The 26651-nt window shown below is 42.7% G+C and overlaps 1 protein-coding gene across 1 annotated transcript in view; it reads right to left on the reverse strand.

The window, feature by feature from the left end:
- The window catches only part of trmt9b (tRNA methyltransferase 9B), a 28379-nt gene extending 3768 nt beyond the window's left edge, over positions 1–24611 (reverse strand). The window contains exons 1-3 of the mRNA XM_021587237.3: positions 24267–24611; positions 7470–7672; positions 6605–6778 (exon numbers count right to left, since the gene is read on the reverse strand). Coding sequence (XP_021442912.3) covers positions 6605–6778; positions 7470–7632 — 337 coding nt within the window. The 5' untranslated portion in view covers positions 7633–7672; positions 24267–24611. The remainder of the gene's footprint in view (positions 1–6604; positions 6779–7469; positions 7673–24266) is intronic.
- Between the last annotated feature and the right edge of the window lie 2040 nt (positions 24612–26651).

A 26651-nucleotide genomic window follows, 5' to 3' on the forward strand; every position in this document is an offset into this window, starting at 1 on the left:
CGCTAGTCTGTGAATCTGCATTACAGTAGGCTGTTAAAGATTGCGTTGGTACTGAAAAGGACACAACTTCCAACATTCTGGCACAGCCAGAAGAGGACTGGCCACCCCACAGAGCCTGGTTCCTCTCTAGGTTTCTTTCTAGGTTTTGGCCTTTCTAGGGAGTTTTTCCTAGCCACCGTGCTTCTACACCTGCATTGCTTGCTGTTTGGGGTTTTAGGCTGGGTTTCTGTACAGCACTTTGAGATATCAGCTGATGTATGAAGGGCTATTTACAGTGCCTTGCGAAAGTATTCGGCCCCCTTGAACTTTGCGACCTTTTGCCACATTTCAGGCTTCAAAACATAAAGATATAAAACAATTTTTTTGTGAAGAATCAACAACAAGTGGGACACAATCATGAAGTGGAACGACATTTATTGGATATTTCAAACTTTTTTAACAAATCAAAAACTGAAAAATTGGGCGTGCAAAATTATTCAGCCCCTTTACTTTCAGTGCAGCAAACTCTCTCCAGAAGTTCAGTGAGGATCTCTGAATGATCCAATGTTGACCTAAATGACTAATGATGATGAATACAATCCACCTGTGTGTAATCAAGTCTCCGTATAAATGCACCTGCACTGTGATAGTCTCAGAGGTCCGTTAAAAGCTCAGAGAGCATCATGAAGAACAAGGAACACACCAGGCAGGTCCGAGATACTGTTGTGAAGAAGTTTAAAGTCGGATTTGGATACAAAAAGATTTCCCAAGCTTTAAACATCCCAAGGAGCACTGTGCAAGCGATAATATTGAAATGGAAGGAGTATCAGACCACTGCAAATCTACCAAGACCTGGCCGTCCCTCTAAACTTTCAGCTCATACAAGGAGAAGACTGATCAGAGATGCAGCCAAGAGGCCCACGATCACTCTGGATGAACTGCAGAGATCTACAGCTGAGGTGGGAGACTCTGTCCATAGGACAACAATCAGTCGTATATTGCACAAATCTGGCCTTTATGGAAGAGTGGCAAGAAGAAAGCCATTTCTTAAAGATATCCATAAAAAGTGTTGTTTAAAGTTTGCCACAAGCCACCTGGGAGACACACCAAACATGTGGAAGAAGGTGCTCTGGTCAGATGAATCCAAAATTGAACTTTTTGGCAACAATGCAAAACGTTATGTTTGGCGTAAAAGCAACACAGCTGAACACACCATCCCCACTGTCAAACATGGCGGTGGCAGCATCATGGTTTGGGCCTGCTTTTCTTCAGCAGGGACAGGGAAGATGGTTAAAATTGATGGGAAGATGGATGGAGCCAAATACAGGACCATTCTGGAAGAAAACCTGATGGAGTCTGCAAAAGACCTGAGACTGGGACGGAGATTTGTCTTCCAACAAGACAATGATCCAAAACATAAAGCAAAATCTACAATGGAATGGTTCAAAAATAAACATATCCAGGTGTTAGAATGGCCAAGTCAAAGTCCAGACCTGAATCCAATCGAGAATCTGTGGAAAGAACTGAAAACTGCTGTTCACAAATGCTCTCCATCCAACCTCACTGAGCTCAAGCTGTTTTGCAAGGAGGAATGGGAAAAAATTCAGTCTCTCGATGTGCAAAACTGATAGAGACATACCCCAAGCAACTTACAGCTGTAATCGCAGCAAAAGGTGGCGCTACAAAGTATTAACTTAAGGGGGCTGAATAATTTTGCACGCCCAATTTTTCAGTTTTTGATTTGTTAAAAAAGTTTGAAATATCCAATAAATGTCGTTCCACTTCATGATTGTGTCCCACTTGTTGTTGATTCTTCACAAAAAAATACAGTTGTATATCTTTATGTTTGAAGCCTGAAATGTGGCAAAAGGTCGCAAAGTTCAAGGGGGCCGAATACTTTCGCAAGGCACTGTAAATACATTTGATTTGATTTGATCTGATTCAGTATAAGCAGGCCCAGGCCCTGGTGAGGAGAACTAAGAGGTCATGTTGGCGTTGGTTCTGTGACACCATTGGAAGGGCGACACCTGTGGGAGAAGTGTGGGGGATGATTAAGACGATGAGTGGGGTCAGAAGGGCGTGGGATAATCCAGTATTGATGAGTGGGGCCAGAAGGGAGTGGGATAATCCAGTATTGATGAGTGGGGCCAGAAGGGAGTGGGATAATCCAGTATTGATGAGTGGGGTCAGAAGGGAGTGGGATAATCCAGTATTGATGAGTGGGGTCAGAAGGGAGTGGGATAATCCAGTATTGATGAGTGGGACCAGAAGGGAGTGGGATAATCCAGTATTGATGAGTGGGGCCAGAAGGGAGTGGGATAATCCAGTATTGATGAGTGGGGCCAGAAGGGAGTGGGATAATCCAGTATTGATGAGTGGGGCCAGAAGGGAGTGGGATAATCCAGTATTGACGAGTGGGAAGGATGTGCCAGTAACAGATGAGGAGAGATGATGTCCAAAGCATTTGTCCAAGTGAAAACCTGGTTAATTTGTCAGATGGAAGGGCAGAGAGAGAATGAGAGAGAAGCATCCAGGAGTGCTAGATAGGAGTGAGGATGTAAATTATGCGTTGAATGCACAAAAGGGAAATAGGTAAGACTGGGTTACCTTCACCTGGGAAATTTGAGGTGTGCCATGTTATGTTGGCCCATCTTATTGTTGAGGCACTGGATAAGGTATTGGTGTTGTACAAGAGTGTGGGAGGAAGGTAAACTACAGTAGTGGTACCAATCTGAAAGGCAGGGAAGGACACGAGGCCAACAAGCTATCGGCCAATAGCTTTAACATCACATGCATTTAAGATTATGGAACGTATGATTACAGAGAGGCTAACTTACTTCCTGGAGTGCAAGGGGCTAGTATCGCCACATCAGAGTGGGTTCAGGAACGTTAGGGGAACTATGGACCCAGTGCTCTGCTTAGAAGCAGAGGTCAGGAAGGCTCAAGTGAACAAGGAGACTGTTGTATCTGCCTTTTGTGATGTGGTCAAAGGTGTATGATATGATGTAGAAGGAGGGGTTGTTTATCGAGCTCAATATTCCGGGGGTTAGGAGGAAGAACGTACACCTGGATAAAGGATTTCCTGTTTGGAAGGTCTATCCATGTGAGGTTGGGGAAGCCTCTCAGGCAGCTACCTGGTGGATAATGGTACACAGCAGGCGAGCATGATTAGTTCTCTGTTGTTCTCAATCATGATCAATAATGTTTACTCTCAGGTACAGCCAGATATTGGGAGGTCGTTATTTTGCAGATGGGGAAAATGGGAAAAATGTGCCATACATAGTCAAGAAGGTACAGGAAGTAATTGAGGAGGTAGAGCGGTGGGCATTAATGACATCTTAGGGCTAGGCCCCTTTTTTTCTCCATTTCTGCCTGAATGATGTGCCCAAAGTAAACTGCCTGTCGCTCAGGCCCTGAAGCCAGGCTATGCATATAATTGGTACCATTGGAAAGAAAAGACTAAAGTTTGTAGAAATGGTAAAATAATGTAGGAGAATATAACACAATAGATATGGTAGGAGGAAATCCAAAGAAAAACCAACCGTATTTTTCTTTTTTTGAGAGACCATCCTCTTAGAAATGCAAGAAAGCTAATATTGTAAAATAGCTCCCTGGATGTAATTCCTATGGCTTCCACAGGGTGTCAGTCTATGTTCAAGGTTTCAGGCTTGTAAACTTCAAAAACAAATAAGAAATAACAGTTTTAGTATGAGGACACAGACTTGGAAATCTGTGTTATTGCACGCCACGACGAAGTTGCACACCTGCTAAAATTGGTTTCCTATTGAAAGTAAGACAATATTTAATCTTTATATTTGAATGTATGAAACCTGTGCCGGTGGAAAAATATTTTGATGTGGGGCGCCGTCCTCAAACAATCGTATGGCATGTTTTCGTTGTAATAGCTACTGTAAATCAGACAGTGCAGTTAGATTAACAAGAATTTAAAATAATTCCATAATATTTATTAGAATTTATTTTAATTACGCGCCCTCCCCGCTAGCGGGACACCGATTCTTAACATGTGGGGATTCAGGTCCTCTGTAGATAAAACTCAGACCGTGTTCTTTACCAGGAGGAAGGTGGGAGATGAGGTATGCTTGAGGTTATATGGGAGAAACTTGGAGAGGGTGGGGGCCTTCAGGTTCCTTGGGGTACACTTTGACACTAGACTGACCTGGGCAGAACACATTGAGAGGAGTGGTGGGAAAGTGTAAGAAGGTGCTAAATGTGATGCTCTGTCTAACGGGGAAGGAGTGGGGGGCTGGGCTTTCCTTATTGAGGACCATGTATGTTGTATTAATCCAGTCTGATGGGGAAGGAGTGGGGGGGCTGGGCGTTCCTCATCGAGGAACATGTATGTTGCATTGATCCGGTCTGACGGGGAAGGAGTGGGGGGCTGGGCGTTCCTCATCGAGGACCATGTATGTTGCATTGATCCGGTCTGACGGGGAAGGAGTGGGGGCGCTGGGCGTTCCTCATCGAGGACCATGTATGTTGCATTGATCCGGTCTGACAGGGAAGGAGTGGGGGGCTGGGCGTTCCTCATCGAGGACCATGTATGTTGCATTGATCCGATCTGACGGGGAAGGAGTGGGGGGGCTGGGCGTTCCTCATCAAGGACCATGTATGTTGCATTGATCCGGTCTGATGGGGAAGGCGTGGGGGGCTGGGCGTTCCTCAACGAGGACCATGTATGGACCATGTATGTTGCATTGATCCGGTCTGATGGGGAAGGCGTGGGGGGCTGGGCGTTCCTCAACGAGGACCATGTATGGACCATGTATGTTGCATTAATCCGGTCTGATGGGGAAGGAGTGGGGGGGGCTGGGCGTTCCTCAACGAGGACCATGTATGGACCATGTATGTTGCATTGATCCGGTCTGATGGGGAAGGCGTGGGGGGGGGGCTGGGCGTTCCACATCGAGGACCATGTATGGACCATGTATGTTGCATTAATCCGGTCTGATGGGGAAGGAGTGGAGGGGCTAGGCATTCCACATCGAGGACCATGTATGTTGCATTGATCTGATCTGTAATAGACTATAGCAGTGAATGGTTCGACAGCCCGGACCTCATTTGAATGGCTAGATGTCATACAGGGGAAAGGACTCAAAATATGTAGTGGGGCATTTCAGACCTCCCTAGTGTCTGGACTACAGGTGGGGATGGGGGATATGCCATTGCAGATTAGGAGACACCAGCTGGCAATTAACTATTGGGTCAACCTACAGATACATGGGGTGTCTCATCCTGAGAAAGGGGTTTTACAGGCATGCTGGGAACATGAGCGAAGACAGAACAGAGCGTTTGGGTGGGTCAGTAATACCCAGACGAGGGAGACAGGACTGTATGGAAGGGAGTTTTAGTCCAACGGTAGCTATTCCTGTGAATCCACCATGGCTGCTCCCGCCTCCAGTAGTCTGGCAGTGTTGGGGAGATTATGGAAAGATAAGGAGGGTGTTGATCCATCTGATGTGTTTAAGAGACATCTGGATACTGTGTACTTCACTACATTCCGAAGGAAAATGATGTACTTTTACTCCATACATTTTCCCAGACATCCAAAAGTACTCGTTACATTTTGAATGCTTAACAGGCCAGGAAAATTGTGAAATTCACACACTTATCAAGAGAACACGTGGTCATCCCTACTGCCTCTGATCTGGCGGACTCACTAAACACATATCGATCTTTTGTATATAATGTCTGTGTTGGAGTGTGCCACTGGATATGCATACTTTTTAAAAACAAAATGGTGCCGTCTGCTTTGCTTAATATAAGGAATTTGAAATTATTTATACTTTACTTTTGATCCTTAAGTATATTTTAGCAATTACATTTACTTTTAATACTTAAGTATATTTAAAACCAAATACTTTTACTCAAGTGGTATTTTACTGGGTGACTTTCACTTTTACTTCAGTCATGGGCAACCATCCTCAGAGGTGGCACTCTTTTGTTCCAGCCCTGGTCTAACCACATTGTAGCATTAACATCAGCTGCTCAACAGAACCTCAATAAACAGACTAGGGTGTTTCACGGCTAGATCAAAAGACAAGCCCGCACACCCAGGAGCTCTCCAGACGGAGGGTTGACCACATGTGACTAACCGTGCAGTTCTACTTTATGGGGGTTAAGTGCCTTGATCAATGGCACAATGGCAGGAGACGGTAGGTCTACCTACATGGGATCAGACACAGCAGCCTTCCAGTGTCAATAATGCTTACTTTTTCATGTAGGCTATAATAGTCATGAACAATATGTACAAACCCTTAACAATGAATAAACAGAGGTCTCTATAGCACAATGCAATTTGTGAACTTCGATGAACATAATCTAATGGACCGACCTGGAAGAAGACAGCTCCTGCACTTTCATCCTAAGTCAAGCACTATCCAGTGGATACCTGGATACCTATCCAGACACTTCCGATATGCAAACATTGTAGGGTTAGGCCCGAGGGGGAGTGAGGAGGACAGTGAAAAGAAAGTAATGGTAGCAGGAGTGTGAGTCAGAATGCAAGCCAGTTGGTCTGACCCCCAATTGAACCGGGGTCAGACACACTAACCGCTAGACAACACAGGCCAGTACCCTCCCATGTTGAGTTGAAGCATTGGCCTACCTGCGATAGAGAGGACACCGTCAAAGCAGCTATCCCTGTAGGGCAGCCTGAGGCTGTCACACAGCTGCACCTCGTGGCCCTGGCTCCAGGCAGAGTCCACCAGGGGGCGACACACGTCACAGCCCAGCTTGAACACACTGCCGTTGATGTGCAGGTACTTGCCATTGCCACAGCCTGTGATGGGGATGAGGGCAGATAATCAACAACAAACACCAGGTCCCAGTCCTGATTCTCCCCCCTTCTCCCAAACTGTGCACTTGCTCACTCACAATCATAGATTTCAAAGAATTGGATTGGTGTAAGCACTGGCTGGAGGGAGTTTCCACCATTGTTTAATCCATGACCGGGAGTGTGCATGTGCACCCTTTCGGAGAAGGGCAGAGAATCAGGATGCAGCCTAGATGTCAACCCCAGGAGAAAGACATGCATGAGGCCAGTATGAAATGGCACCCTATTTGCTTGCCTATACGGTGCACTCCTTTGGGAGTGCTACTTGTGTTTTGACATTGACATCATGACTTGAATAAAGGCCATCTCAGAATGACTGGTACTTTCGAGTGTGAAAACCAACTCCCTAGCGGGAAATTAAGAATATCACACACCATCTTAGACACTAGCTGAAAGCAAGAGTCAACCAAAGACTAATTTGCTTGTCAACAACAAAACATTGCATCATGAAATCAATCAATAGCAGGTAGAAAAACTTAAGCAGCATATGTTATTGGACTTTTTGTTAGTTTCAATTGAACTCAGGCCACCAGAGATAGTCAGTGGTAGGACAGACCGAGGCCAGTATTAAGACAGAGACACATACCCACTTAATGCATGTCCATCAGCAGTAGAACAGACACAGTAGCGTACATACCCACGTCAGCGATGATACTGCCAGGCTCATGGTCCAGTAGGAACTGGCGCACCTTGGGCCAGGCCTTGTAGCGGCTGTCGTTAAAATAAGGAGCAATCTTCTCGTAGACGCTGTGCACATGCTCCCTCTCCAGCCGAGTGGCAGCCTCCTCCATCACGGTCATCCAGGCTCGCTCATAAAACCAGCCCACCTCAGCCGCACAGCTACAGGGCAGACGATAACAACAGGTTGGATTTCCAAGGGAGAGGTAGCATTCCAAATGATACCCCTATTCCCCAGTGTACTACATAGGAAATAAGATGACATTTGGGACATAACGCGAGTGTTCTTATGGGATAAGTTCAGGACAAGTAGTCCCTTGTCCAGTGGTGTAAAGTACTTTAAAGTAATACTTAAGTCATTTTGGGGGTGGTATCTGTACTTTACCTTACTATTTATATTTTTGACAACTTTTACTTCCTGAAGAAAATAAATGTACTTTTTACTCTATACATTTTCCCTGACACCCAAAAGTACTCGTTACATTGAGTGCTTAGCAGGATAGGAAAATGGTCCAATTCACACACTTATCAAGAGAACATCCCCGGTCATCCCTACTGCCTCTGATCTGGCAGACTTACTTAACACAAATGCTTTGTTTGTAAATTATGCCAGAGTGTTGGAGAGTGTCCCTGGCTATCAGTAAATAAAAATGTAAAAATAAAATTGCGATGTCTGGTTTACTAAATATAAGGAATTTTAAATGATTTATACTTTTGATACTTAAGTATATTTTAGCAATTACATTTACTTTAGATACTTAAGTATATATAAAATCAGATACTTATAGACTTATACTCAAGTAGTATTTTACTAGGTGACTTTCACTGTTACATGAGTAATTTTCTATTAAGGTATCTTTACTTATAGAAAAGTATGACAATTGGGTACTTTTTCTACCAATGCCTTTGTCCCATTTCCACCCACCCAAAAATCAATTCCATTCATACAAAACACAACCCTGACCTTTTTGTTCAGGACAGGTTCCATGTTCCATTTCAAAACATTTTCTGTCGTTTTGTTCCTACAGAACACGACCCTGGCCTTTTAAAATGTCCCTACATGATTAACAAAAGTATTCTTAAATCAATCAATATAAATGATTGGTGTGAGAATTACAATGCCAGTATGGATGGCAAACCCAGCAACATCATAGCAGATTTAGCATGATTGCTAGAGGTCAAGAAAGGTTCAAGGACAGGCAAAATAGAGGATCCTTACGTCATTAGGGACAGATCCAAATTCACAGAATGATTACCTGGAGGAAAGTCATGCTTTTTCTATTTCAGGCAAAGGGAGGGTTTAGTATATATATATTATAATATATATAATATATATATATATATTATCTGGTCCAGGGGAGGGTCATGTAATATGAAATGTATTACATTGCTATATTTCTAAGTGTTTTAGAATTAGTTGCTTATTAGGATATATAAACTATATAAAAATAATTCGTAAAAATCTAAATAACTTCACAGATCTTCATTGTAAAGGGTTTAAACACTGTTACCCATGCTTGTTCAATGAACCATAAACAATTAATGACCATGCACCTGTGGAATGGTAGTTAAGACACTAACAGCCTACAGACGGTAGGCAATTAAGGTCACAGTTATGGAAACTTACGACACTAAAAAAAGGCCTTTCTACTGACTGAAAAACACCAAAAGAAAGATGCCCAGGGTCCCAGCTCATCTGCGTGAACATGCCTTAGGCATGATGACTGCAGATGTGGCCAGGGCAATAAATTGCAATGTCCGTACTGTGAGACGCCTAAGACTAGAAGTCGACCGATTAATTAGGGCCGATTTCAAGTTTTCATAACAAAAATCGGTATTTTTGGACGCCAATTATGGCCGATTACATTCCACTCCATCAGGAGACTGCGTGGCAGGCTGACCACCTGTTACGCGAGTGCAGCAAGGAGCCAAGGTAAGTTGCTAGCTAGCATTAAACTTATCTTATAAAAAACAATCCATCTTAACATAATCACTGGTTGATGACATATGGTTGATGATATTACTAGTTTAACTAGCTTGTCCTGCTTTGCAAATAATCAATGCGGTGCCTGTTAATTTATGATCGAATCACAGCCTACTTTGCCAAACGGGTGATGATTTAACAAGCGCGTTCGCAAAAAAAAGCACTGCCGTTGCACTAATGTACCTAACCATAATCATCAATATCTTTCTTAAAATCAATACACAAGTATACTTTTAAACCTGCATATTTAGTTAAAAGTAATTCATGTTAGCAGGCAATATTACCTAGGAAAATGTCACTTCTCTTGCGTTCTGTGAAAGTAGAGTCAGGGTATATGCAGCTGTTTGGGCTGCCTGGCCCGCTGCGAAATGTGTGAAGACCATTTCTTCCTAACAAAGACCGTAATTAATTAGCCAGAATATTACATAAGTATGACATAACATTGAAGGTTGTGCAATGTAACAGCAATAATTAGACTTATGGATACCACCCGTACGATAAAATACAGAACGGTTCCGTATTTCCCTGAAAGAATAAACGTTTTGTTTTCGAAATGATAGTATCCGGATTTTAACATATTAAATGACCTAAGGCACGTATTTCTGTGTGTTTATTATATTCTAATTAAGCCCGTCATTTGATATTTGATAGAGCAGTCTGACTGAGCGGTGGTAGGCAGCAGCAGGCTCGTAAGCGTTCATTCAAACAGCACTTTCCTGCGTTTGCCAGCAGCTCTTCGCAATGCTTGAAGCACAGCGCTGTTTATGACTAAGCCTATCAACTCCCTTCTCAAGAATTTCCCTGAATTTAGCACCATCCATCATTCCTTCAATTCTGACCAGTTTCCCAGTCCCTGCAGATTAAAAACACCCCCACAGCATAATGCTGCCACCACCATGCTTCACTGTGGGGATGGTGTTCTCGGGGTAACGGGGGGGGGGGGGGTTATTAGGTTTGCGCCAGCGTTTTCCTGGATGGCCAAAAAGCTACATTTTAGTGTCGTCTGACCAGAGAGTACCTTCTTCCATATGTTTGGGTTGTCTCCCACTTGCCTTTTAGTGTACACCAAACGTGTTTTCTTATTTTTTCTTCAAGCAATGGCTTTTTTCTGGCCACTCTTCCGTAAAGCCCAGCTCTGTGGAGTGTACGGCTTAAAGTGGTCAAATGGGAGATAATCCAATATCCGCGGTGGAGCGGATGGGCCTGGTCTGTGAGTTTTGGTGGGCAGACCTCTATTGGCTGGTTTGTTGTGGTGCCATATTCTTTCCATTTTTTACTGATGGATTTAATGGTGCTCCGTGAGATGTTAAAATGTTCAGATATTTTTTTATAACCCAACCCTGATCTGTACTTCTCTATACCTTTTCCTGGACCTGTTTGGAGAGCCCCTTGGTCTTCATGGTGCCCCTTGCTTAGTGGTGTTGCAGACTCTGTGGCCTTTCATAACATACATATATACATACACACACTGAGATCATGTGACAAATCATGTGAAACCTAAATAAAGTCCACCTGTGTGCAAACTAATTATGTAACATCTAAAGGTAATTGGTTGCACAATATCTTATTTAGGGGCTTCATAGCAAAGGGGGTGAATACATATGCACACACCTCTTTTCAGTTTTTTATTTTGTCAATTTTTTTGGAAACATGGTTAATATTTCAAAATTTCACTTCACCAATTTGGAATATTTTGTGTATGTCCATTACATGAAGTCCAAATGAAAATGTATTTAAATTACAGGTTGTAATGCAACAAAATAGGAAAAACGCCAAGGAGGATGAATATTTTTGCAAGGCACTGTATTCCAGCTCAGTTTCACTTCCATTCACTAAACTCTACTAATCAACTCAATCAATTAATATTATGTAATCACTTGTGAGATGCAAGGCTCCCCTGCCCAGTGCTCAGCCTCTGAATGACAAAAGAGACTAAAATTAGTTCACAGGTAACACAAAAAGATCAGCCCCAAAATGAATAACAAAGACTTCTGTGTTTGGGAGAAATTGTGCTCTTGTTTCTTTTCTCTCTGGTAGTCAAGATCATTTAAACAGTACTTTATGTTGCCCTCTCCTACTTGCTGCAATTACATTATAGGCAACAGGATTTAAAAAATATATATAACCAGGTAAAGGTTTGGACACACCTAATCATTCCAGGGTTTTTCATTATTTTTACTATGTTCTACATTGTAGAATAATAGTGAAGACATCCAAACTATGCAATAACACATATGGAATCATGTAGTGACCAAAAAAAAGTGTTAAACAAATCAAAATCTCTTTGATATTCTTCAAAGTAGCCACCCTTTGGCTTGATGACAGCTTTGCTCCATCTATCTCTCTGATTTGAACAGACACAGGCCACTGACCTTTAAATCTCAGCAGTTGCTAAAGGCTTTCTGCTGTGCAATGCGAGTCGGTTAGGCTAATGAAGATACTGCTAGGTAGTGTTACTTCCCCGCAGAGTACCATTGTAGAGATTAAAGAGGAACAGCCAGAGCGCGGCTTGAGCCAGAAATCCTGCAGTTATAGGGAACATGCCCCATCTACCACCTGTGATATAAGGGCCGCTTTCTAGGACACAGATTAAGCCTAGTCCTGGACTAAACTTTGTAATCATTGTTTTTTGTTTTCAAGTGAAATGTCTAACTGTTTGAGCAGGGTTTCCCAAACTCAGTCCTGGGTCCATTTAACAAACCATACGACTCTATGCACAAGGACTACTTTGAACAATTTACACGGAACATTTGACAAAAAACACATTTACTTGAACAATGCAGATGCAAAGTTTGGAAACAGAATGACAGTTTGTGCCATGTGTGTCTTTATTCTGTTACCAAACTTTGCATCTGAGCAGAAAGATCAGAGTCTCTGTTACCGTGGAATTTCCCCATACAGTAGTTACAGACTGATTATTATTTAACTTCGATTAAGCTGATAATGCTACGAGGGTCTCAGGGGCCACAATAGAGCTAAATCCGTTAGATCAGGATTGATTACATTGATGTACCCTTACCCTATGAAAATATGCTTCATTCTAATCCTAATGTCTAACCCCATCAGAAGTTTGTAAAATAAAATGCAGTAAAAAATATATAAAATATTTAAGTGGTTTAACAATGTATTAAGCCAAATATATATTCTAGACAATACACGCATGCTTCTGAAATGTGGTTCACGAGCTCCAATACATTGACTGAAAAGTGATATGATTTACCATACATTGGTAGACGCATAAGTAATTGTTGTCCTCTTTTAGACAAATAAAAGGGGAAACTTCCCTTTCAACAACTCATACAGTGGTTCCAAGCCCATTACATTACAGTCATTAAAGGAAGGCATCTTCTGTACGGGGGGAGGTAAGGTTTTGGAAGCACAAGGACCTTATTTTTCATATCAGTGAGATATCATTATCGAAAAATAATTTTTTAAAATTGATACACACCTTTATACGGTTAGTGTTCCCACATGGTCATATCTCCATTTTACAGCACGTGTTTACGGAAGACAGAGAGACCACCTGTGCTAATTAGCTACAGTATATTGTATGCTCTGAACACCTGTGTGTAATGGAAGGCTGCCAGAAATGTATTATCACTGAAAAATACAGTCTGCTGCAACTGTGACGAAGCAGGTTAAAACAGTTTACAGTGCGCAAATCTCACCATCTTCCTCATCAATCTTAAAAACAGTTCTGTAGCAATGAGGTTTGTACAGTAAGCTATAGGCCCAATACATTATCACTGCATATTGGCTTCGCTTTAATTTCCCTGCCAACGCATTGTTGTTCGGATCATTTAAATAATGCAGTGCCTTGCGAAAGTATTCGGCCCCCTTGAACTTTGCGACCTTTTGCCACATTTCAGGCTTCAAACATAAAGATATAAAACTGTATTTTTTTGTGAAGAATCAACAACAAGTGGGACACAATCATGAAATGGAACGACATTTATTGGATATTTCAAACTTTTTTAACAAATCAAAAACTGAAAAATTGGGCGTGCAAAATTATTCAGCCCCTTTACTTTCAGTGCAGCAAACTCTCTCCAGAAGTTCAGTGAGGATCTCTGAATGATCCAATGTTGACCTAAATGACTAATGATGATAAATACAATCCACCTGTGTGTAATCAAGTCTCCGTATAAATGCACCTGCACTGTGATAGTCTCAGAGGTCCGTTAAAAGCGCAGAGAGCATCATGAAGAACAAGGAACACACCAGGCAGGTCCGAGATACTGTTGTGAAGAAGTTTAAAGTCGGATTTGGATACAAAAAGATTTCCCAAGCTTTAAACATCCCAAGGAGCACTGTGCAAGCGATAATATTGAAATGGAAGGAGTATCAGACCACTGCAAATCTACCAAGACCTGGCCGTCCCTCTAAACTTTCAGCTCATACAAGGAGAAGACTGATCAGAGATGCAGCCAAGAGGGCCATGATCACTCTGGATGAACTGCAGCTGAGGTGAGATGAACTGGATGAACTCTGGATGATCTACAGCTGAGGTGGGAGACTCTGTCCATAGGACAACAATCAGTCGTATATTGCACAAATCTGGCCTTTATGTAAGAGTGGCAAGAAGAAAGCCATTTCTTAAAGATATCCATAAAAAGTGTTGTTTAAAGTTTGCCACAAGCCACCTGGGAGACCAAACATGTGGAAGAAGGTGCTCTGGTCAGATGAAACCAAAATTGAACTTTTTTGGCAACAACGCAAAACGTTATGTTTGGCGTAAAAGCAACACAGCTGAACACACCATCCCCACTGTCAAACATGGTGGTGGCAGCATCATGGTTTGGGCCTGCTTTTCTTCAGCAGGGACAGGGAAGATGGTTAAAATTGATGGGAAGATGGATGGAGCCAAATACAGGACCATTCTGGAAGAGAACCTGATGGAGTCTGCAAAAGACCTGAGACTGGGACGGAGATTTGTCTTCCAACAAGACAATGATCCAAAACATAAAGCAAAATCTACAATGGAATGGTTCAAAAATAAACATATCCAGGTGTTAGAATGGCCAAGTCAAAGTCCAGACCTGAATCCAATCGAGAATCTGTGGAAAGAACTGAAAACTGCTGTTCACAAATGCTCTCCATCAAACCTCACTGAGCTCGAGCTGTTTTGCAAGGAGGAATGGGAAAAAATGTCAGTCTCTCGATGTGCAAAACTGATAGAGACATACCCCAAGCAACTTACAGCTGTAATCGCAGCAAAAGGTGGCGCTACAAAGTATTAACTTAAGGGGGCTGAATAATTTTGCATGCCCAATTTTTCAGTTTTTGATTTGTTAAAAAAGTTTGAAATATCAAATAAATGTCATTCCACTTCATGATTGTGTCCCACTTGTTGTTGATTCTTCACAAAAAAATACAGTTTTCTATCTTTATGTTTGAAGCTTGAAATGTGGCAAAAGGTCGCAAAGTTCAAGGGGACCGAATACTTTCGCAAGGCACTGTATATATTTCAAACTTTGAGGTAAGCTATATGATCACACAGTAATATATACACATAATATATAATAATTATCTTCTGAATATACATAATTCTCTTCGATTATAATCACAGCCGTATATATTCCCCCCCAAGCAGACACATCGATGGCTCTGAACAAACTTTATTTGACTCTTTGCAAACTGGAATCCATACATCCTGAGGCTGCATTCATTGTAGCTGGGGATTTTAACAAGGCTAATCTGAAAACAAGACTCCCTAAATTGTATCAACATATCGATTGCGCAACCAGGGCTGGAAAAACCTTGGATCATTGTTATTCTAACTTCCGCGACGCATATAAGGCCCTGCCCCGCCCTCCTTTCGGAAAAGCTGACCACGACTCCATTTTGCTGATCCCTGCCTACAGACAGAAACTAAAACAAGAAGCTCCCACGCTGAGGTCTGTCCAACGCTGGTCCGACCAAGCTGATTCCACACTCCAAGACTGCTTCCATCACGTGGACTGGGATATGTTTCGTATTGCGTCAGATAACAACATTGACGAATACGTTGATTCGGTGTGCGAGTTCATTAGAACGTGCGTTGAAGATGTCGTTCCCATAGCAACGATTAAAACATTCCCTAACCAGAAACCGTGGATTGATGGCAGCATTCGCGTGAAACTGAAAGCGCGAACCACTGCTTTTAATCAGGGCAAGGTGACCGGTAACATGACCGAATACAAACAGTGCAGCTATTCCCTCCGCAAGGCTATCAAACAAGCTAAGCGTCAGTATAGAGACAAAGTAGAATCTCAATTCAACGGCTCAGACACAAGAGGTATGTGGCAGGGTCTACAGTCAATCACGGACTACAAGAAGAAAACCAGCCCAGTCACGGACCAGGATGTCTTGCTCCCAGGCAGACTAAATAACTTTTTTGCCCGCTTTGAGGACAACACAGTGCCACTGACACGGCCTGCAACGAAAACATGCAGACTCTCCTTCACTGCAGCCGAGGTGAGTAAAACATTTAAACGTGTTAACCCTCGCAAGGCTGCAGGCCCAGACGGCATCCCCAGCCGCGCCCTCAGAGCATGCGCAGACCAGCTGGCTGGTGTGTTTACGGACATATTCAATCAATCCCTATACCAGTCTGCTGTTCCCACATGCTTCAAGAGGGCCACCATTGTTCCTGTTTCCAAGAAAGCTAAGGTAACTGAGCTAAACGACTACCGCCCCGTAGCACTCACTTCCGTCATCATGAAGTGCTTTGAGAGACTAGTCAAGGACCATATCACCTCCACCCTACCTGACACCCTAGACCCACTCCAATTTGCTTACCGCCCACAGTCCACAGACGATGCAATCTCAACCACACTGCACACTGCCCTAACCCATCTGGACAAGAGGAATACCTATGTGAGAATGCTGTTCATCGACTACAGCTCGGCATTCAACACCATAGTACCCTCCAAGCTCGTCATCAAGCTCGAGACCCTGGGTCTCGACCCCGCCCTGTGCAACTGAGTACTGGACTTCCTGACGGGCCGCCCCCAGGTGGTGAGGGTAGGCAACAACATCTCCACCCCGCTGATCCTCAACACTGGGGCCCCACAAGGGTGCGTTCTGAGCCCTCTCCTGTACTCCCTGTTCACCCACGACTGCGTGGCCACGCACGCCTCCAACTCAATCATCAAGTTTGCGGACGACACAACAGTGGTAGGCTTGATTACCAACAACGACGAGACGGCCTACAGGGAGGAGGTGAGGGCCCTCGGAGTGTGGTGTCAGGAAAATAACCTCACACTCAACGTCAACAAAACTAAGGAGATGATTGTGGACTTCAGGAAACAGCAGAGGGAACACCCCCCTATCCACATCGATGGAACAGTAGTGGAGAGGGTAGTAAGTTTTAAGTTCCTCGGCATACACATCACAGACAAACTGAATTGGTCCACTCACACAGACAGCATCTTGAAGAAGGCGCAGCAGCGCCTCTTCAACCTCAGGAGGCTGAAGAAATTCGGCTTGTCACCAAAAGCACTCACAAACTTCTACAGATGCACAATCGAGAGCATCCTGGCGGGCTGTATCACCGCCTGGTATGGCAACTGCTCCGCCCACAACCGTAAGGCTCTCCAGAGGGTAGTGAAGTCTGCACAACGCATCACCGGGGGCAAACTACCTGCCCTCCAGGACACCTACACCACCCGATGTTACAGGAAGGCCATAAAGATCATCAAGGACAACAACCACCCGAGCCACTGCCTGTTCACCCCGCTATCATCCAGAAGGTGAGGTCAGTACAGGTGCATCAAAGCTGGGACCGAGAGACTGAAAAACAACTTCTATCTCAAGGCCATCAGACTGTTAAACAGCCACCACTAACATTGAGTGGCTGCTGCCAACACACTGACTCAACTCCAGCCACTTTAATCATGGGAATTGATGGGAAATGTAAAATATATCACTAGCCACTTTTAAACAATGCTACCTAATATAATGTTTACATACCCTACATTATTCATCTCATATGTATACGTATATACTGTACTCTATATCATCTACTGCGTCCTTATGTAATACATGTAGCACTAGCCACTTTAACTATGCCACTTTGTTTACATACTCATCTCATATGTATATACTGTACTCGATACCATCTACTGTATCTTGCCTATGCTGCTCTGTACCATCACTCATTCATATATCTTTATGTACATATTATTTATCCCCTTACACTGTGTATAAGACAGTAGTTAGATTACTTGTTGGTTATTACTGCATTTTTGGAACTGGAAGCACAAGCATTTCGCTACACTCACATTAACATCTGCTAACCATGTGTATGTGACAAATAACATTTGATTTGATTTGATTTAATACCCCATAATGACTAAGTGAAAACACATTTAGAAATGTTTGCTAATGTATTAAAAAGAAAAACAGAAATTTCACATTTACACAAGTATTCAGACCCTTTACTCAGTACTTTGTTGAAGCACCTTTGGCAGCTACTACAAACAAGTATTTTTGGGTATGACGCTACAAGCTTGGCACACCTGTATTTGGGGCGTTTCTCACATTCTTCTCTGCAGATCCTCTCAAGCTCTGTCAGGTTGGATGGGAGCGTTGCAACACGGCTATTTTCAGGTCTCTCCAGAGATGTTCGATCAGGTTCAAGTCCTGGATCTGGTAGGGCCACTCAAGGACATTCAGAGACTTGTCCCGAAGCCACGCCTGCGTAGTCTTGGCTGTGTGCTTAGGGTCGTTGTCCTGTTGGAATGTGAACCTTTGCCCCAGTCTGATGTCCTGAGTGATCTGGAGCAGGTTTTTATCAAGGATCTATGCACGTTGCTCCGTTCATCTTTCACCTAGATCCTGACTAGTCTCCCAGTCCCTGAAAAACATTCCCACAGCATGATGCTGCCACCACCATGCAGTATTTTTATTAACCTATGTAATTGTAAAAACATGGACTTTGTAACAGTGGTAAGGGCATGAAATCAGCAGAAGGAAAGGCAGGTTGACGTACTCAGTGTCGAGTTATTGACAGGTCTTGGTGATCCAATGGTGAAAGACCCATATCATACAAAATATACAAGTAGATTTACCAAATATACACAGGCAATAGCCCAAAAGAAATAGCCTCTGTATCAGGCTTAACTTGTCCTCCCTGACCAAGGCCCTACTCCCACGATTGCTCAGTTTGGCAGAGGGGGCCAAAACTAGGAAGAGTCTTGGTGGTTCCAAACTTCTTCCATTTAAGAATGATGTTGGCCACTGTGTTCTTGGGGACCTTCAATTTTCAGGATGCTGGGGAAACTCCATTAAATCCAATCAATTTAATTTACCACAGATGGACTCCAATCAAGTTGTAGAAACAGCTCAAGGATGATCAATGGAAACAGGATGCACCGGAGCAAAATTTGTCTGAATATTTACGCAAATCTTTTTTATTTTTAATACAAATTTCTAAAAACCTGTTTTCACTTTGTCATTATGAGGTATTATGTGTAGATTGATGAGGAATATTTTTTATTCATTACATTTTGGAATAAGGTTGTAACGTAACAAAATGAGAAAAAAGTCAAAGGGGTCTGAATACTTTCCGAATGCACCGTATGATTTGCACTCTTTCAGAGTTCTAAAAGCAAGCACAGCAGAAACTGGTTACTCTTTAGTTGACAAGGTAACTGCTGTTTAACTTTACATACAAAAAACTAAACTAGTGTTTATTCCCAGTGCTGAGCTAGTATTGTAACTGACATGTAACGTTAGCGAATGTTTAATCCCCTCTCGACCGAGGTGAATTAGCTGCACTAGCTAGTAGCTACCACATTCAGGTAGAGGCTGAATATCAAATGAGCAAAAATACCTTCAAATAGTTTAAATTACCAGGAGATTCTCACATGGCCCCGATATTAGGCTATCTGTATTACTGGGCTAGATCAGCCAATATGTTAGATTGAAGATAGCAGAGTTGGAGAGACGTGCACTTTCTCTTGAGCTATTTTAAAGGATACCTTCTAGGAGTGGGAAGATTTTCAGACAGACATTTTTTATTTATTTTATTTGACCTTTATTTAACTAGGCAAGTCAGTTAAGAACAAATTCTTATTTTCAATGACGGCCTAGGAACAGGTTAACGACAGATTTGTACCATGTCAGCTCAGGGGTTTGAACTTGCAACCTTCCGGTTACTAGTCCAACGCCCCAGAAATGTGGGTGATTAGTATTTAGAACTTTCTAGGCAATATAGGAAGTAAATTTCCTTGGAAAGAGAACTGCGATGTGCTTCTCTGCTCATGCATAGGCTATATCCTACTCTATTTAATTGAGACCACACGCACCTGATCTTGCAGGTAGCTACTGAACTGGAAGCAGCATGAATAACACACTTGCTACGTTTTGCTTAGTCCAATAGAATATCGCCCACCTATTAGGAGGACAATTTGCAGGCAGAGGCAAATAAAAGGGTAATCAATACTTAAATGAATAGGCGCAATGGTCGCTCACCATAGTAACCTAACCTATGTGTGCTTTGTGCCTTTTCAATGATGATTCCATGTTTTGATTGCAGGTCGACTCACGTTGGTTGAGCGCCCTCCACTTCTTTCCATTATCTTTTTTTTACACACACTGTCACCTGAAGTATAATCTTATTTGATATTTAACTGCCACGTGATTCTCTGCCTATGTAGGCAGCCTACTCTATTTTAATGAGACCACACATACTAGGAACACTTGAACGCTCACGTCCAACTGTGAGAAGCAGCAAAATCTGAGTGTGTGAATAATGCGAAAAGGATGTGAGGCTAACGCATACCAAGCAGACAGAGGACCGTTTCCAAATAATCTGTGGGACAACAGAAATATTTGAATCCCAAAGTCATCTGTCTGACTGTCCGCAGACTGTGCTGCAATGATCTCTGTCAAACCCGCAGGTCCTTCAGGCGTCCCACAGGAATGGAACCCTGCTCATCATGTCTTAGCAAGACGAGATGGTGACAGGGGTCCCAGCAGGGTCAGACAGCCAGGGAAGACCAGTCTGTGAGGTGAAATTTTGCAGATACAATACTTAATTCTCTCAGTGCAGCAAACACTGGACAAGCCATATGCTATTTTAATGCAGTCTGACAAACCTCCAACGTTGATATACAAACTATCATGAGTTGATATAGGCTTTTCCCGATGACACAAAACATTTTATTTAACTAGGCAAGTCAGTTAAGAACAAATTCTTATTTACAATTACGGCCGACCAAAACGCATCCTGCGGGGACGAGGGCTGGGATTATAAATAAAAACTAAAATATAGAACACCACAATACTACATAAAGAGAGTCCTAAGGCAACACAGCATGGCAGCAACACAACATGGCGGCAACACAAAACATGGTACAAACATTATTGGGCACAGACAACAGCACAAAGGGAAAGGTAGATAGAACATTACATCACGCAAAGCAGCCACAACTGTCGGTAAGTGTCCATGATTACGTCTTTGAATGAAGAGATGGAGATAAAACTGTCCAGTTTGAGTCTGTTGCAGCTTGTTCCAGTTGCTAGCTGCAGCGAACTGAAACATGTAAAACAAAAGTGTGAAGACCTGGTAGAAGCTATTGATGATGATGAATGGACACATATGTTTGAATGTCCAGTCATGTTCATATCATCTCAGACATAAATTAATAGTTTAAGGCCATCCATAGAAAGTACTATATGCCAGTGAAACTGAATAACATGCACTCAACCATGTAATTCCTCTGCTAGAGGTGTATAACACAAAAGGGGACACATTTGCATATGTTATGGTCTCGTAAAGGCTGGCTGAATTCTGGCAAACAGTATGTTCTTTTATCTCTGCAAGTCTACAGATTCACTCTTCTTATTGGTTTTGTTTGCTTGGAAATGTTGATACTGGAGACCTATCTGAAGAAACTGTTTAACCAAGCATTTATAGCAGATAAGAAACATGTCCATTAATTGGAAGGTTGGTTATCCTGCCAGAGTGTCAAGTTATGCATCAATAGCTTTGATTTATTACCAGATTAAGGGAGCAACTTGCAAAAGGTCTGGATGCCTAATATGGAATACATTATGACTGAAGGAGTCTGTATTGAAAACATTCATACTTCTGGGGAGATAACAATTTAGGCAATCCCTAGCTGATGGGCTGCTCAGTCCTTGCCATGTGGGTCTGCCGTCCTGTGGGTTATCACTCTGGCTTTGGCCTAACACACCCAAAACGAAAAATACATGTTTTCATTAAGATCCTAAACCTGAGTAGGTTGTGTGGTTTGGGGTTACATACACCTTAGCCAAATACATCTAAACTCAGTTTTTCCACAATTCCTGACATTTAATCCTTGTAAAAAGTCCCTGTCTTAGGTCAGTTAGGATCACCACTTTATTTTAAGAATGTGAAATGTCAGAATAATAGTAGATAATAAATTATTTCAGCTTTTATTAATTTCATCACATTCCCAGTAGATCAGAAGTTTACATGCACTCAATCAGTATTTGGTAGCATTGCCTTTAAAATGGTTAACTTGGGTCAAACGTTTTGGGTAGCCTTCCACAAGCTTCCCACAATAAGTTGGACATTCCTCCTGGCAGAGCTGGTGTAACTGAGTCAAGTTTGTAGGCCTCCTTCCTCGCACATGCTTGAGGGATTGAGGTCAGGGCTTTGCGATGGCCACTCTAATACCTTGACTTTGTTGTTCTTAAGCCATTTTGCAACAACTTTGGAAGTATGCTTGGGTTCATTGTCCATTTGGAAGACCCATTTGCGATCAAGCTTTTAACTTCCAGACTGAGGTCTTGAGATGTTGCTTCAATATATCCACAATTTTCCTACCACATGATGCCATCTATTTTGAAGTGCACCAGTCCCTCCTGCAGCAAAGCACCCCCACAACATAATGCTGCCACCCCCATGCTTCACGGTTGGAATGGTGTTCTTCGGCTTACAAGCCTCCCCTTCCCCCCCCCAAACATAACGATGTTCATGATGGCCAAACAGTTCTATTTTTGTTTCATCAGACCAGAGGACATTTCTCCAAAAAGTACGATCTTTGTCCCCATGTGCAGTTGCAAACCGTAGTCTGGCTTTTTTTTAATGGCGGTTTTGGAGCAGTGGCTTCTTCCTTGCTGAGCGGCCTTTCAGGTTATGTCGATATAGGACTCGTTTTACTGTGGATATAGATACTTTTGTACCGGTTTCCTCCAGCATCTTCACAAGGGCTTTTGCTGTTGTTCTGGGATTGATTTGCACTTTTCACACCAAAATACATTCATCTCTAGGAGACAGAATGAGGGGTCTGACAGCTGCGTGGTCCCATGGTGTTTATACTTGCGTACTGTTGTTTGTACAGATGAACGTGGTACCTTCAGGCATTTGGAAAATGCTCCCAAGGATGAACCAGACTTGAGGTCTACAATTTTTTTTCTGAGGTATTGGCTGATTTCTTTTGATTTTCCCATGATGTCAAGCAATGAGGCACTGAATTTGAAGGTAGGCCTTGAAATACATCCTCAGGTACACCTCCAATTGACTCAAATGATGTCAATTAGCCTATCAGAAGCTCCTAAACCACAGTCAACTTAGTGCATGTAAAATTCTGACCCACTGGAATTGTGATACAGTGAAATAATCTGTCTGTAAACAATTATTGGAAAAATTACTTGTGTCCTGCACAAAGTAGATGTCCTAACCGACTTGCCAAAACTACAGTTTGTTTTCAAGAAGTTTGTGGTGTGGTTGAAAAATGAGTTTTAATGACTCCAACTTAAGTCTAAGTAAACGTCTGACTTCAACTGTATGTTTTTTGTTTCCAAAACGTTCCCTTGGGAACAAAAAAAAATGAAGGTGGGAACTGGGAAGTTACTTGTTTTGGGAGAGAGTGGAGTTATTTACTGGACTGGTGGGGCTCGGGCTGGCAGGTCAGTCTGACTGAAATTTGATATAGAGGATGTCTTAATAAAGTCAATCAAAAGTCTACTTAGTTTTTCAAGTTGTTCATTTGTTAGTCTATCGGTTAAAGGTGCAACAATATTTATTATTGAATTACCCTTGATCTTGTTCAGTCTGATTAATCACATTAAACATACTTAATAATGATCTCTTACCTAGCTTGATGACAGTGGGCATGTTTGCTTACTTTTTGTTGTAAATAGAGACAGCATATTGGATTGTGTAAAAATGCAAGAAAATAGCTTTAGATGTCCCCCAAACAACCTGGGGGAGGACCACCACCAGATTATGTCCCCCCCACTTCTAAAACCAAAGTGGTGCCCCTGGTGTACAGTAAGTGTATATTTTGTAATTGTGGAATTATTCTGATGTGATAGTAAAGGGCTTTATGTTTCTAGAATCATATCGCAATTGAGAAATCAATTTATTTTCAGATGGAGTATTTGGCTGTCAGAGCCAGTTTACCGCTGAAAATAACATACAAGGTTCTTGGACCTTAAAATTAAGAATACATCTTGGGTTTAGTGGGCTAACCTTTTTCGGTTACTGTACCACTGTCGGGCAAATTAATTTTGGTCTGCCTGGAGTACCCCTGAAGTGTCCCTCATGTGCATTTTACCAGTAGGCCTAAGGTCTCATGAGACTTCTCAATTATCAACTGTGGCTAGGCCAAGTACCCCTGGTTGAGAACTAGGCTGGGAACAACTGCATTTGTACATATACTCTAGCTAGCCTAAAGAGACCGCTCTACGTTCTACTAGAACCACAAATTCATCCGAGAACGTATCTTCGCGTAGCATACTCACTTACATTTGTATCGCGTACAATCGGCAACAATGTAACATCATAATTACCGTAAATACTTCTGCCGGCCAATTTATCGTGTCGGCTACATGTCAGCAACGGATGAAATATGTTCAAATCGGTTGTCAGCGTTGATAAAGGTTGAGTGAAATTGGCGTTCTGATTCAGTCCTATTTTGACTAGATGGGATACAGTTTATGTCAGAATTGACTTTCCGTGGCAGGTTAGGATAATTTACGCTGCAGGTAAAGCGAATTGATGTAGCAGGTCAGGAGAATTAGATTAAGGTTATGAAAATGGTTATGGTTAGCTAGAATGAAAAATAATTAAACTTTATTAGAAGTCAATTTGACACAAACAGTCTCCCATCTAGCCATTATGTCCGCGGTCAAGGCACACTGGCGGCGTCTAATCCACGACTGCCATTGGTTAGCTGTCTCACATGACCAACACACACACACACACACACACACACACACACACACACACACACACTGACTATAGAAAGTCTACGCCCCATGAATTTTTACATTTTGTTGCGTTACAAAGTGGGATTGAAATATGTTGACATGACAAGAAATTACAATTAAAAGTGAAAATACAATTATACACATTTTTACAAATTAATATCTAATCTGAGAACATGGCAACCATGTTCTGTGTACGTTTGGTGGAACAATGATGGGATATTCTCCTAACCCACAGAAAACTGGATTCATGAATATTCTTGCAACATTCTCATGAAACATGGTCTAACAATATCATAAATTCTGGGAACATGGTAACCACATTCTGGGAAAATTCTAATTGGAATTAAGGAGATGGTCTCTTGGAAACATTACTTGCCCATCACAGGAACATTCCTATGAAAATGATAGTTAATGACCCAATGAGACTCTTAAAGAAATGTTCTCTAGTTGTGGGAAAGTTTTTTGTTAACTGGGAGCTCACCGGTCCTGTCAAACAAAACTGTTCAAAGGAGTAACAGTATAACTTTAGACCATCCCCTCGGCCATACCCGGGCGCGAATCAGGGACCCTCTGCACACATCAACAACAGTCACCCACGAAGCATCGTTACCCATCGCTCCACAAAAGCCGCGGCCCTTGCAGAGCAAGGGGAAACACTACTTCAAGGTCTCAGAGCAAGTCACCGCTAACTAGCTAGCTATTTCACATCTGTTATACTCACCCCCCTTTTGACCTCCTCCTTTTCCACAGCAACCAGTGATCCGGGTCACGGCACCAATGTAAGAGTATAACATCGTTACCCATCGCTCCACAAAAGCCGCGGGGAACACTACTTCAAGGTCTCAGAGCAAGTGACGTCACCGATTGAAACGCTATTTAGCGCGCACCACCGCTAACTAGCTAGCTATTTCACATCCGTTACACATGGTTCATGCTCTCTCTCCATCAAATGCACACTTATCTGCATGTACAATCATCACAAAACTACAGGAACAATAAACAAATCACTGTTAATATGCAGGAAGGTGCTTTTCCGTGAACCAGTTGGGCTGGGATTACCATTTACTAGTACGAGATTAGAACATATACCTGGCAGGTTAAGGACACTCCATCAAGAAGTCCCATAATTTGTGCCATACACATTCAGGGATTTGTCCCAAAGCCACTCCTGCGTTGTCTTGGCTGTGTGGTTAGGGTCGTTGTCCTTCACCCCAGTCTGAGGTCCTGAGCAGGTTATCAAGGATCTCGGTCCTTTGCTCTGTTCATCTTTCCATCAACCCCGACTAGTCTCTCAGTCCCTAACATTGAAAAACATCCCCACCGCATGATGCTGCCACCCCCATGCTTCATTGTAGGGATGGTGCCAGGTTTCCTCCAGACATGACACTTGGCATTCAGACCAGAGTTTAATCTTGGTTTCATCAGACCAGACTTGTTTCTCATGGTCTGAGAGTCATTTAGGTGCCTTTTGGCAAACTCCAAGTGAGCTGTCATGTGCTTTTTACTGAGGAGTGGCTTCCGTCTGGCCACTCTACCATAAGGGTCTGATTGGTGAAGTGCTGCAAAGATAGTTGTCCTTCTGGAAGTTTCTACCGTCTCCACATATTAACTCTGGATCTCTGTCAGAGTGACCATTGGGTTATTGGTCACCTCCCTGACCAAGGCCCTTTTACACCGATTGCTCAGTTTGGCCGGGCGGCCAGCTCTAGGAAGAGTCTTGGTGGTATCAAACATTTTCCATTTAAGAATGATGGAGACTACTGTGTTCTTGGGGACCTTCAATGCTGCAGACATTTGTTGGTGTCCTTCCCCAGATCTGTGCCTCAACACAATCCAGTCTCAGAGCTCAATCCAGTCTCAGACAATTCCTTTGACCTCACGGCTTGGTTTTTGCTCGGACATGCACTGTCAACTGTGGGACCTTATATAGACAGGTATGTGCCTTTCCAAATCATGTCCAATCAA

The sequence above is a fragment of the Oncorhynchus mykiss genome, chromosome 27, assembly GCF_057628025.1.
Source record: "Oncorhynchus mykiss isolate SJ-2025 chromosome 27, ASM5762802v1, whole genome shotgun sequence".
NCBI classification, from domain to species: Eukaryota; Metazoa; Chordata; class Actinopteri; order Salmoniformes; family Salmonidae; genus Oncorhynchus; species Oncorhynchus mykiss.